The sequence below is a fragment of the Perognathus longimembris genome, chromosome 7 (genome assembly GCF_023159225.1).
Source record: "Perognathus longimembris pacificus isolate PPM17 chromosome 7, ASM2315922v1, whole genome shotgun sequence".
NCBI lineage: Eukaryota > Metazoa > Chordata > Mammalia > Rodentia > Heteromyidae > Perognathus > Perognathus longimembris.
Genome location: NC_063167.1, coordinates 20,892,257 through 20,905,741, shown reverse-complemented (window position 1 = coordinate 20,905,741; position 13,485 = coordinate 20,892,257). Strand labels below are relative to the sequence as shown.

General features: G+C 43.0%; 1 protein-coding gene across 1 annotated transcript in view; it reads left to right on the top strand.

Annotated features, from left to right (window-relative positions):
- The window catches only part of Csmd2 (CUB and Sushi multiple domains 2), a 519,739-nt gene that overhangs the window by 460,119 nt on the left and 46,135 nt on the right, over window positions 1–13,485 (top strand). The window contains exons 45-49 of the mRNA XM_048350831.1: window positions 2,586–2,666; window positions 3,143–3,256; window positions 4,335–4,523; window positions 7,068–7,214; window positions 9,799–9,987. Coding sequence (XP_048206788.1) covers window positions 2,586–2,666; window positions 3,143–3,256; window positions 4,335–4,523; window positions 7,068–7,214; window positions 9,799–9,987 — 720 coding nt within the window. The remainder of the gene's footprint in view (window positions 1–2,585; window positions 2,667–3,142; window positions 3,257–4,334; window positions 4,524–7,067; window positions 7,215–9,798; window positions 9,988–13,485) is intronic.

Here is a 13,485-nt window from a genome sequence, read left to right as displayed (position 1 = left end):
TTACATTTTTCTAAGAATTTGAACTCAGGGCTTTGCGCTCGCTGAGCTTGCTTGCTCCCAGCTGGCACTCTATCACTTGAACCACACCTTTCCTTCCAGCTTTTTGCTAACTCAGATGAGTCTCATGAATTTGTCTGTTTGGGCTGGCTCCGAACACCAATCCAAACAATAACCATAAAATCCAAAATACTCAGGCTGTGCATAAGTGCAGGGTTTTTTTAATTGATTTTTTTCTTTTTTAGAAAAGTTAAGCGTGCCTTAAGAAGTTTTAAAGATAAATATCAGGATGAGGTTGTTTTGTTGATTCTTACATCTTTAGCACCAACCACAGCACTGACCCAGGGTGAGATCTCAATAGCTAGTCAGTCATTCAGTAAATTAGATGCAAGAATGATGGCTCTCAGTGTTAGAACTGTTGTCTATTGATGGCATCTGTTGGAACATTTTTCCTGCACAGGAAAATGGAAGCATGCCTCAAGTTTAGACACTGTCTTCCTGGTTTATGTGAAATCAAGATGGAATGTACTTGACTACCTCAAGAGGGTTTCTTAAGTCTTAATACTTCACAAAGCTTACATCTCTCTCAATGTCACACTTGTCAGCTGACACATCTATATAAAAAATTGCAAGTTATATCCTCCAAACATAAGACAACACTTAAAAGAAAACTATTCACTGGACAATTCTTCGATTACATTTCAGTCACAGTGAGTAAAATATCAGAATCCCACTGGCACATTTGGTAAGGCGCTCCCACTCCTAGCGGGGCTGCGTATATCTCCAATGCTCCTGGTTCTCAGCGGTGGTGTGCTGTTCATGCCAATGGAACTGGTCTGATCATATTCCACTGTGGCTTTCCCTGTTAGCCCTTGTTTCTTCCTACAGGAAAATCCTTAACAACATAAGACTCTTGGAAATCCTAAAGCTTTGATATTGTACACAATGCACTGAATGTATGATATGGGATGCAGAGTATTGTGTAATACACCAAGCTATGGTCTTATGATAGCCATTTGTTGGAAAATAGTAAACTAATGTTTTAGGTGGTCAACTTCTAGCATAATAGTTTGCTGTATTGATAGGTATTTATTGTTTTAATTTCATTTTTTATATACAATACAGCATGATCTTTGCCCACTTAAGATATGAGGGAGGAAATGGCCCTGTGGCTCAAGTAGTAGAGCACTGCTAGCTTTGAGCTGAAAAGCTCAGGGACAGCTCCCAGGCCCAGAGTTCAAGCCCCACAACTGACAAAAAATTATAGATATATATATGTATATATATACATATATTATATATATTAAGGAAATATATAGTAAAGAAAGGGGTCCTATTTAACATTTGATGTTAGGAAAGAAATGCCTGCATTTAAAAAAAATCATTCACTTTAATTGCTCCAAGTGTTTTAAAAATAATAGAAAAAAGTATTAAAAATTACAAATGTACAGATACATGGGTCATAGTTTTGTAACTGTTTAACACTAGCATCTGTGAAATCACTTCATTTGATTAAATCCTATGAAGTCATTCCAATCTCATAATGGTGAGGAAACTTTATCATGTAAGGAAAATTCGCCCAATATAGTATTAGATGGTAAAGACCCATACCATGTATATAATATATGGTGCAAATTTAGTAAGAAAAAAACACATATGCAAGGAACAAATACTCTTTAAGAGCTTGTAGTAAACAGGTTATACCAGGAGTCATCTCTGAGAAGACAATGGATGAGTTTAATTATCTTCCTACTGTTTCCATAGAAAATCCCGAGCTTTTTAATCCCAGTGTATTTACACATATCTTCAAAACTGCATGGTTTTTTTTGTTGTTGTTGTTGTTTTGTTTTGTTTTTGTGAACAAGGCTTAAACACAGAGCCTTGTGTTTGTTCAGCTTGGCTGGTGCTCAACCATTTGAACCATGCCTCCAGTCCAACATTTTGCTGATGAATTGGAAATGGAGTCTCATAAGCTTTTCTGCCCAACCTGGCTTCCAACTATGATCTTCCTGGCTTCAGCCTCCTCGGTAGCTAGGAAGGATTCCTGGCATGAGCCACCTTTTTTTTTTCTTTTTTTCTTTTTTTTTCACAGAAGCCACACACAGGACATAGATACTGAGTAGGGGGAAGAATACAGGTCATGGGAACAGCCAGACCTGGGTTGAAATCCTACTTGTGCTTCTCAATTCCTGTGTTATCTTGGGGAAATAACTTTACCTTTCTGAGCCTCACTTGCTCACAAGCAGGAAAGAATGCTTCCCCAGGGGTCGGCTGAGTGTTTCTGAGGGGACATAAAGGAGACCTCCCCCAGTGCTAGCGACTGCCATTGACTGCTTCATAAATGCTCCTTTTTTTATTACTAATTTTATAATGCAGGCCTTGGTTTTGGGTTCAAAACCATACCAAAAAATAAAGAAGGATGACAGAAGATAAGCAAAATAATATTTGGGCAAATTTGCCCTGTGTGCAGATAAATACTCCTTAATACACATCCTCTGGGTGAAGGAATGTAAAATGATCCAATGCATGACTAGATCTTCAAGAATGATGCTCTTTGCCCTGACTCACACATCTTTCCATCTTTTCAGCTTATCCACTCACCAAATGCCCTCCTCCTACCATCTTCCCCAATGCCGAAGTAGTCACTGAGAACGAAGAATTCAACATTGGTATGCACCATCTCCAAACCAGCAGGGACCCAGGGGCAGAGCTGGGGGGGTAAGAGGGGCCAGGCAACAGGGCTCATCCCACTTCCTGTGTGCACAGAGAGACAAAGGCTCTTGCAGGGAGTTGACACTGTGCTCCAAATACTCCCCTTCGTCCTTCCAGCCAGTCCTTACTAAGAGGAGTTGGGATAGAAGCTCTCCACTGTGTGTTGTTTTTTTTTAAAGAAATAAGTCCATGTAAGATAGAATAAAATATCTTCGAATATGAAAACATTCTCAGGCAAGGCCAAGCTGCAGGAAGAAGCAGCTGCCTGGGCCATTGATTGGAGTTGAGCTTGTTACTGAACAAAACATGATCTGCCATTGGTTATCTTGCCTGGAAGTGGGTTCAAAAACATGCTAAGTGGATTCAAAATACTAATATTAAGTAGCCCCATCTCACTGCCCCAGAGAATACCCATGTTGATCTCTCCTGACAGGTGACATCGTGCGCTACAGGTGCCTACCTGGCTTTACCTTAGTGGGGAATGAAATCCTGACCTGCAAACTTGGAACCTATCTGCAGTTCGAAGGCCCACCCCCCATTTGTGAAGGTAATTATTCGAGGCCATGTCTTGCTGGGGCCTGGACTTCCTCCCAAACCAAGCCCTGGATCTGTGCATCTTTCTGTTAGCTCAGTCCGTACCCCAGAGAGAGGTCCATGTGATGAATGAGCAAAGAATATGGATAAATGAGCGCCCCTCTCTGATTTCTGGGACTGAGAAGTGGCTACAATGGCCACATTTGTTCCTGTCTTCCTTTTTCTTTACGTGGATGTTCCCTGAATTGCACATTGCTAAGCATGGGCAAGAGGAAGTTCTGGGATATCAGGGGAAGGTCACTCACACACCACCCTTTCCCTGCTGGGGTGAAGGTAAACCACCAGGGACCAGAGACGGTAATTGTCTTCTCCCATTGTGTTGCCTTGGCAGAAGGTGAAATCACTTTTAACTAGCTGTCCCAGCTGAAATCTCCATTCACTAGGCAATCAACCCTGGGCAAGGTACCTGATTGTCTCCCCAGTAAAATGAGGATAATGGCAGACTTGTACCATGGAGTTATCGTGAGGATTGGTAGGTTGGTAACACGAAGCATTTTAGGATGACATCTGCCCTGGTAACTGCTCATATTGGCTGTGATTACTCTATTACCGTTACTGTCTACTACTTGGTTACCCACAAATCCATAGGGTGACAGATCAATGGAGTGACAGGTTACTCTCTCCCACCCCTTGGGAAGCAGGAAGAAGAGCCTGCTGTTTATCCAAAAATCCCATGTGTGCTGTTTTCTGCTTATTTTATAGATAGCTCTTTTGGATTTGGGGGGATCTTGCTGTTGTGTGTGTTATGTACCGACCCCATCTATCTCAAAGCCAGGTGGCAGTACCCATTTCTGAGTAAGGAAATGATTTACACCAGCTCGTCTGTCTGGGGTCCCAGCAACACTGCAGCATTGACACAGGAATAGATATGGCCCCATGTGGGGAGCAAGAGAATGATAGATGTGGCACATAATATGAATGTACTCAAATCCTGGTTTCCAGTGGTCATCTTCTGCACCAGGAAGAAGCCAATGTGTTGGCTCTGGTTCCATCCCCACTCCATATGTCTGGTGTCTCTTTCTTTCTCCCAGTGCACTGCCCAACAAATGAGCTTCTGACAGACTCCACCGGCGTCATCCTGAGCCAGAGCTACCCTGGAAGCTACCCCCAGTTCCAGACCTGCTCTTGGCTGGTGAAGGTGGAGCCAGACTACAACATCTCCCTGACGGTGGAATACTTCCTCAGTGAGAAGCAGTATGATGAGTTTGAGATCTTTGATGGTAAGTCAAAAGACGGTGTGGTCTTTTGACCACAGACTTGCACAGACTTGCTCCAGACCCTTGCAGTTCTGCACTGCAGTTTTCCTATCAGGGCTTGCCAGCAGCTCCATGCTGTGCCTTGCTCTAACATGGAAACCCCAAACCAGGGCATCTGGTGGGTTCTACAGAAGCTGCTTGCTTAGCATCTGGACCTACACAGGGCCCTTTGTCACTCCAGCCCTCCCTCAACGCCAGCGCTTCTGACCATCCATTGATGAATACATCAGAGCAGTATTCCCAGTCGAAGAAAGTGCTGCCTCCAAAACCCCAGGAGACTGTCAAGCACCATGCTTCTCTTGGGTGATAGGAAGCAAAGGGTGCATCCATTTGCTCCTTAATTTGGAGACAATGTCTCAGCACACCCCAAGCCACTGCACCTTAGAAATTTCACTGTAAACTTCACAGAATTTATCTCTTACCCTCTGGAGCATAGGAGCCTTGCAGAGACATCTGTACTAATTGTCACTAATGGCTCATCAGATCCAATTAATATGGTATCTCCACTACAGTGAACCAGTATGCTCCATTCTGTAGGATGTTCAGATGGTCCATCCCTTCATAGTATGTTATGACAAAAAGCAGGAAAATGAACATAGCCATGGGACAGAACCATGAATAGGTACTGCAATGGCTTCTGACCTTCCTTACTGATGGGTTTGGAAAAAAAACACATTGTCAGATTCGTGGTTGCCTTCCAGGAAGCCATGAGAATGGAATCTGCTCTGAGGAAGGTACCACACCCAGCACAAATGCCACCACTAGCTTGCTACCTGGTTAAATGTACATGTGGAGTAGAACTGGGAAGGGCTCTGTTAGATGCCATCATCTCCGCTCATAATCACTCTCCAATCAACAACCACCACGGTGATTTTGGGCCCCCCCAGGAATCAGCATCGATCCACACTCTGAATCAAGCATCTCTCATGTGTTTAGACATTCTCATTTCAACAGTATTCAGCCATCTCAGTAAATATTGGTGGGGCTTTTGAGGAAGAACTAGATGAATCACTACTATCTACAATTGCTCTCTTTTTTTTTTTTTTGGCACCATTTTGCCTTTCCTATAGCGTAAGTGTTCTAGAATAGGAAGGGAAGCCTGGCCCTGCCCTCAAAGTGGAGAAGGGATCCTGACTTTCTGCAGGGGTTGACTTCCTTCCTCACCTGGTTAGCCATCTGTTTCACTCACATCTTTTTGCACTCCCTTCCATCTAGTTATCCCTTAGGAATCCCACGTCCAGCTGGGCTCTGGTGGCTCATGTCTGCAATCCTAGCTACTCGGGAGGCTGAGATCTAAGGGTCACAGTTAAAAGCCAACCCCGGTCAGAAATGCCTGTAAGACTGTTACCTCTAATAAATTGCCAAAACAGCTGGAAGTAGAGCTGTGACTCAAGTGGTAGAGCACTAGCCTTGAGCAAAAGAAGCTTAGGGACAGTGCCCATGCCATGAGTTCAAGCTCAGGATTGGCGGAAGGAAAGAAGGAAGGAAGGAAGGAAGGAAGGAAGGAAGGAAGGAAGGAAGGAAGGAAGGAAGGAAGGAAGGTAGGAAGGAAATCCCATATCTTACAAGCTATTTCCATAGATCCTGCAGGCCAGGCCCTCCTAGCTGGAAGAGTCTAGATAGAATCCTGTCAACTCCATATCTTCTCCCATCCATTTCAGCCCACAGAGGGCAGCATCACCCAGTGCTTGCTCCTCACCAAAATGCTCTTCATGGCTTACTTTATTAAGTGAGGACCTCAGGCCCAGTGAGGAATATAGTCAGCCTGCAGGGTTTCTGCTGCCAAGACAGACCTGTGGGAGCATGAACATGCCTCTTCCTGAGCCTCTCCCCCCGATACGTCACCACAGCATTTTTGGTGGTCCCACTTTACTAAATGTAGCTCACCATTCTCCCAAGCCTCTAAGAGCTGTCTCAACAGCAGGTAAGAACCTTCACTTACGGCCTCCTCCCCGGGCAGAAATCCTAGGTTGTGGATGTTCCAACTCTGTGTTGTCTGGACCTTGAACCAAACTCTCTCAGGCTGTAATCCCAGTCATTTAGCTTGGAAAAAAGGCATAGAGAAGCCTTTCTCCTTGGGCCTTGGGAAAGGATATGGAGCACTCTGATATTAATGTTTGTGAAACCTGACTCTCGGATGACTTTTCTGCTATCTGTTCCTTCAGTGGATATTTTTGTCCATATGGAGGACATCAAGCAGTTTTTTTAGCATGTGCACAAGAAGTAGGGTGGTCAAGTGACAGAATTTCCCATTTTCGGAAACCAGCTTTTCCATCCACCAGCTGCTTGACCCCAGCCAAGTCCCAAAACAGCAAGTCATCTTGCCTGCCAACTTCTATAGGTGGGCAGGGACTTCCTGGAGCAGAGCTGTAGATGGGGCTCAAGAGGAGAGAGCCCTTCTGCAATGCGGAGATGCCAAGCATCGCCCAGCCGCTGAATCTCATGTCTATACCTGTGGTTCTCTGTAGAGCCAGGATGGCCTATACCACCATGTCCTTCTTGCTCCAGGTCCTTCAGGACAAAGTCCTCTGCTGAAAGCCCTCAGTGGAAATTACTCAGCCCCCCTGGTTGTCACCAGCACCGGCAACTCTGTGTACCTGCGCTGGTCATCTGACCATGCCTACAATCGGAAGGGCTTTAAGATTCGGTATTCAGGTGAGTAAGCCATGGGGATTCATGAGAAAGGCCTTGGCCCCCAAATCTCTAAGATGCTTCCCCAGAACATTCCCATAAGCCATGGTCTGTCTCCTCATCAAGGTGGCATGCTTTTGTGTGGGGGCTGGGGGCTTCTTCCTCTAAATCTGTATCCCTATGACTGAGTAGCCTCTGACATTTTCCATTTTCCTCCCTCCCTCATTCTTCTGCTTCTCTCATGTTCTTCCCTCTCTTCCCCCCCCCCCCGCCAGCCTTTGTCTCCAAGATAGTTTATGATCTAATAAATAATGCCTATGGGGATCCTGTCTGCTTAGAAATTTAGAAAACATTAATGCAAATTTCTTAACTGAAGAACCCTATGACAGCTAATCTCTTAACTGGCTGATGTTAAACACATAGTGAACATTGGGCTCTTTTCAAACCAGAGACCTCTCTGCTGCTCTGCAAGTCAGATCTTTTCTGGTTTGTAGTTGTTGTTGCTATTCATTTGACATATAATAGATACGTATATTTGTGGGGAACTATGTGATATTTTTGTACATATATACAGTGTATAATGGTCTAATCAGGGAAATTTGTATATCACCTCATATAGCTCTCATTTCTTTGGGTTGAGAACAATCAAAATTGAATTTTCTTAATAGCTGATAGATATCCTGTTAACCACAGGCATTCTCTTGTGCTGTAGAACTCCAGAACTTTATGCTCTTGCCTTTTTCTGTACCATATAACTGACCTCTTTCTATCCCTTCCCCACTCCCACACTCGCCTCAAGCTCTGGAAACTCCTACCATATGCTCTACTGCTATAAAATCACTTTTGTCAGCTTGCACATAGGAGTGAGGACATGTGGCATTTGTCTTTCTGTGCTTGGCTGATTGCTCTTCATATAATGTCTTCCATTTCTACCCACATTGCTATGAATGACTGGATTGCAATCTTTTCTTTTACAATGCATATCTTATAGTCAGAGTCAGATCAAAGGCCAGGCCTCAGAGACAGCCAACCCATCTATAAGAAGGCACAAAAGTGTCTCTGGGAATGTGATGAGAAATGGTGGAAAAATTGAGTTTATTGGAACCCCCATCATCTCCATGTTGGAGGAAAACATGACAAGCTGCTCAATGGCCACGTGGAAAGGCAGTGGGTCCAATGAGCTGCAGGCTTCATAGCAGCACTGAGTATCTGGAACCTATGTAGAGTTCCACCATGCACCAGTGATCCTTTGGCAGTCTCCCTGCCTGAGTTTGGCCTGCCTTCCAAACAAGTGTTGGACACATTCTTTAACAAGATTAGTGGGAGCTGGTTTGGTGGTTCACACCTATAATCCTAGCTACTCATGAGGCTGAGATCCAGAAGATCATATGTTCACAGAGCCCAGGTCAAAAAAAAAGTCCCTAACGCTCCATCCCTCCCCACTCCCAAAAAAGAGCCTCAGCATAAAGCCAAGCTGGGTACATGGTTTAAATTGTAGAATGCCAGCCAAGCAAGCAAGTCAATTGCCTATGAAGTCCTGCGTTCAAATCCTAGTACTACACAAGAAAGAATATTGGTTTGGAGCTAGGCATGGTACATACAACTGTAATCCCAACTACTATGGAGGCAGAAATAGGAAGATTTTTACTCAAGGCCAGCCCAGGCAAAGGCCTGAGCCTCTATCTGAAAAACAAACTGAAAGAAAAATGCCTAGGATGTGGCTCAAGTTTTAGAGTACTTCCCTAGCAAAGCTAAAGGCCCCAAATTAAGTCCCTAGTATCACAAAAAGGGGGGAGGAGGAGAAGGGAGGGATGGAGGGAGGGAAGAGAAGAATGCTAGTTGGAAGACAAGGTAGCACTTGATAATTGGACATCCTTCCCAACTAATATTCTGAGCATTCCTGGCAGGGTTTGTGATGTGGGTTCTCTTGGGCTAGGGTTTTTGTCTATTTCCGTCTTTGTTAATTTCCCAGCATTTAGAACAGCAGCTGGCACTTTTTGTACACTTGAGATCTATTTATTGGACAAATGAATGAAATACATGGAAGCCATCCATTGAGGAGAAATGAGCTCTGGGAAATGTAGAGAAATAGATGTCCTGGATTCCCACAGGGTCTCCTACACAACAGAGAGAAAAATAACAACCATTTATTGAACACTAAATGTCCTGGGCTGTGCTAGAAGCTGTATAAACATGGTCATTTTTAAATTGTTCCAACACCTATGATGTAGTTACAGTATTACAGGTCCAATTCAGTGATCTGTAATAAGTTCAGAAACAGGGCAGCTCTACAGTCAACATCTTTTGGGAACCAAGGCATTGGGTTTCTTTCCAAGGACACCTAGATGCTGAAGGAGTTTGAACACTGGAACTGAGCCACACAACCTGGCCTGTCTTCAAGCCATAAAAAGGACCCAGAAAGCAGTTTTCTCTGCTTTCAACTTTGTGCTGTTGTTATTTTGGCTTCACTTAACTGGCTGTCTTTCAGTGTGGACCACTCAGACCTTGCTAAAGAGCAGTGGCAGGGACAAGAAAATGTAGGTAGGAGAAAGGACAGGGGCCAGCAGATAAGAAGATGTCTGTCCTCATACTTGTATCTGTTTTTCAGCTTCTTACTGCAGCCTGCCCAGGGCTCCACTCCATGGCTTCATTCTGGGTCAGACAAGCACCCAGCCCGGAGGCTCCATCCACTTTGGTTGTAATGCAGGATACCGCTTGGTGGGACACAGCATGGCCATTTGCACCCGGCACCCCCAGGGCTACCATCTGTGGAGTGAGGCCATTCCCCTCTGTCAAGGTAAGACACAGAAGGGAAGTGAGTTTCAAGGTGGTTCTGATCCAGTGCACATCCTGAGCCCTGGTCAGGACCAGTCACTTCAAATGGAGGGTTCTGTGGGTTTGCTAATGAGTTCATTTCTTTTTTAAAAAAATTATTGTCAAGGTGATGTATAGAGGGGTTACCGTTACATACAGAAGGTAGTGAGTACACTTCTTGTCATAGGTGTTATCCCCTCCCTCATTTTTACCTTCCTCCTTCCAACTCTCCTCCAGTTATACAGTTAATTTCCAATGTATTGTCTTGTGAGTATCACTGTTGCATTGGTTCACCCTTTATCCTTTGTCTCACCATTTTGATGTTTCCCTTCCCTTCCTTAATTCAGATAAACATATATACAATAGCCAGGGTACCAAAATCAAACACAGTGACAACAGGAGCGAAGCCATAGGAAAGAAAAATGAAAGAAAAAAGAAATAAATTCACTTAGTCCATTAAAAATAACAACAACAATGAAAAACCTCTTGATTCCGTATCTTGGAGTTCATTTTGCTTAGCTTCATCTTATATGATCATACGTACATAGCTGTTGAGCCATTGAGATCCTCTGCTAGGACTATCCTAGACCTATACTAATATGACCAATGAGGAAAACCATGAAATCTATGTTTCTCTGGGTCTGGCTCACTTCACTTAATATGATTTTTTCCAAGTCTTTCCATTTCCTTATGAATGAGGTGATGTCATTCTTTCTGATGGAAGCATAGAACCAACCCAGATGCCCCTCAGTAGATGAGTGGATCAAGAAAATGTGGTATATATAAACAATGGAATTCTGTGCTTCCATCAGAGAGAATTCATAACTTTCAGCAGACATTTATTAAGGATCTGTAGCTTCTCCAGCCCTGGGGATTACATATGAAGAGAAGTTTTTACTTTCAGAGCCAATGGAAAATGTGTGCATACAGAAATGCAAAATGGCAAGGAAAGACTGTAACTGGAGTAGAAGTAGTATTGGAGAGCTCCAAAGTAAAGAGGGTCCCACCTTCTTCATAACCAGTTACAGAGGGCTCCTAGAAAGGGCACAGAACGGCCTAGGCTTCTTCGAATTACTGAGTAAACACTTGCAATTTTTCATGCATATTCAGATTAGAAATCTGAGGGAAGAATATATAAATATTGTAAAAGAAAGGAGTGAAAAGGAATTGTAATCTAGTTATGTAAGAGTACTAGCATTAACATTGCAGAACATTTCTTTTGTTAACATCTTTCATGTCATTGTCATTAGTGTCATGGTCGCATGGGACTGTGGGGAAAACTGACATCTACCCAAGTATCACCTTTGTGTAGGTCGCCTAGAATTCTGTATTCTTTGCTTTAGGAATATCAACATTTACTTTCTTAGATATAAAATAATATTTATCAGAATGAACTCCAAGAAACATAAGTAAGAATTGTTTTCCTTTGATGCTGGTTTGGTTTTCTTTACCTTTTGTCTTGTTTGCGATTTTGTTTGAGAGAGGGTAAATGGGTCACTGAAAGGGTGGGACAAAGGGTGAACAAACGCAGCAATGGTACTCACTAGACACTGTGTTGAAAATGAACTATGCAACTTGTGGGTAGAGGTGAGAGGGAAAAACTGGGAGAAAGCAAGGGAAGAGGTGACATTGTTCAAAAAGAAATGTACTCAGTTGACTGAACCGAGGCCTCCATAATGCAGCCACATCCACTTTAGCTTTCGGAACAGAGCCCTGATTTGTCAATGGTGGCATCTTCTCACCTGCGCTCACACAAATCTGCAAACAGAGATGCTTTTAAGGTTGTATACTATCTTATTTAAATGATACTAGTTTCCTCAAGCTATTTTTTTACTGTTTTAATAAGAATTCTTAGAGTAAGCATATATATGTATATATGTGTGTATACATATACACACACACTTTTGCTATTCTCTGTATAACATTCTGTGTAAGTACATGAATAAATTATACTCATAGCTCACAAAAAATAGAAATGTACTTATTACCTGACTTATGTAACTGTAACCCCTCTGTACATCACCTTTACAATAACAATTAAAAATGTTAAAAAAAATAACAAATTTCTAGAAATGAGACTGTGGGATTATCACATATACAATTTTTTAGTTTTATTCCCTGGTTTAGAACCCAGGGCCTTGAGGTGCTGGGCTTGCTTGCTCACAGGTGGTGCTCTACTACTTGAGCCACCCCTGTAGCCCAGCACTTAGCTGGTTAATTAGAGATCTAGTCTTACAGAATTTTTTTTTGATCCTTATGCTGGCTTCAAACATGATCCTCCAGGTCTCAGCTTCTGAGTAGCTGGGATTATAGGCGTGAAGCACTGGCTTGGCAAAATTTACAGCTTTTAATATCTATTGCTCTCTAGAAATATCCTCATTTCTTCTTTTACCATTAACACTTAGTGTTAACTTTTTTCCCACAGTCTCAACATTATGTACTACATTGAAAAAAAGAAGAAAAAGAGGAATAAAAATGCCAATTATAGGCTGTCTGATTTTATTTTTCTTGGTTTCCAGTGTAGTGAAAGTCCTTTTTAATGACATCAGTCATCTCTGTGACCCTCACAACCTTGTGGTTTCTCAAAACAAAACAAAAAAAAAGAAACAGTGTGTCATCAATATTCTATTGTAAATCACAAGCCAGGGTCACAGAAAATGATCATAAATGGCATTTGGCTTCTATTGCTGTGTGTCTAACCTTATCAAACCTGGACAAGGCTCTCCAGAGCTTCAGTAGGAAGCAAGCCTCTCGTCCTCATACTGCTCATGTCGGCCCCATTCCTCCCTCCGAGGCCTTTGGTCTCAGCCATTCCCTCTACATTCTCTGGAATCCTGGTTTCATGGCCAATAACCATATGCCCTCACTTACCACACAGCAGGATCATCTCACTCCCTGGGGACTGAGGCTCTCCTGAGAGCACATGTGCCATGACCTTGTGATAGCTCTCCAACTATGGAAAAGCAAGTATGGTCTGTAAGTGTTCATTGCTTTCAAAGACCACACAGTGCACCCTTACCTAAATAATGTGTATTCCTCCTATAAAAACACAAAGTCAAGCTGGGTGCTGATGGCTTACCCTGTAATCCTAGCTACTCAGGAGACTGAGATCTGAGGATCACGGTTCAAAGTCAAACGAGGTGGGAAAGTCTGTGATACTCTTATCCCCAGTAAACTACCAAAAAGTTGGAAGTGGAGCTGTAACACATGTGGTAGAGTGCCAGCCTTGAGCAAAAACCCTTAAGGACAGCACCCAGACGCTGAGTTCAAACCCCAGAACCAGAACAAAAAATAAGTAAACACACACACACACACACACACACACACACACAATCAAACTTCTGCACACATTTCTCTCCTATTCTTTGTACTCATGAGTTAGTATTATCTTTTTTATATCTATATCCCATATCTTGTCATTTCTTGGATCCAGCCTTCTTTTTGATGGAGAACAGCCTCAAGTAAGTTTCTCAGAAAAGAT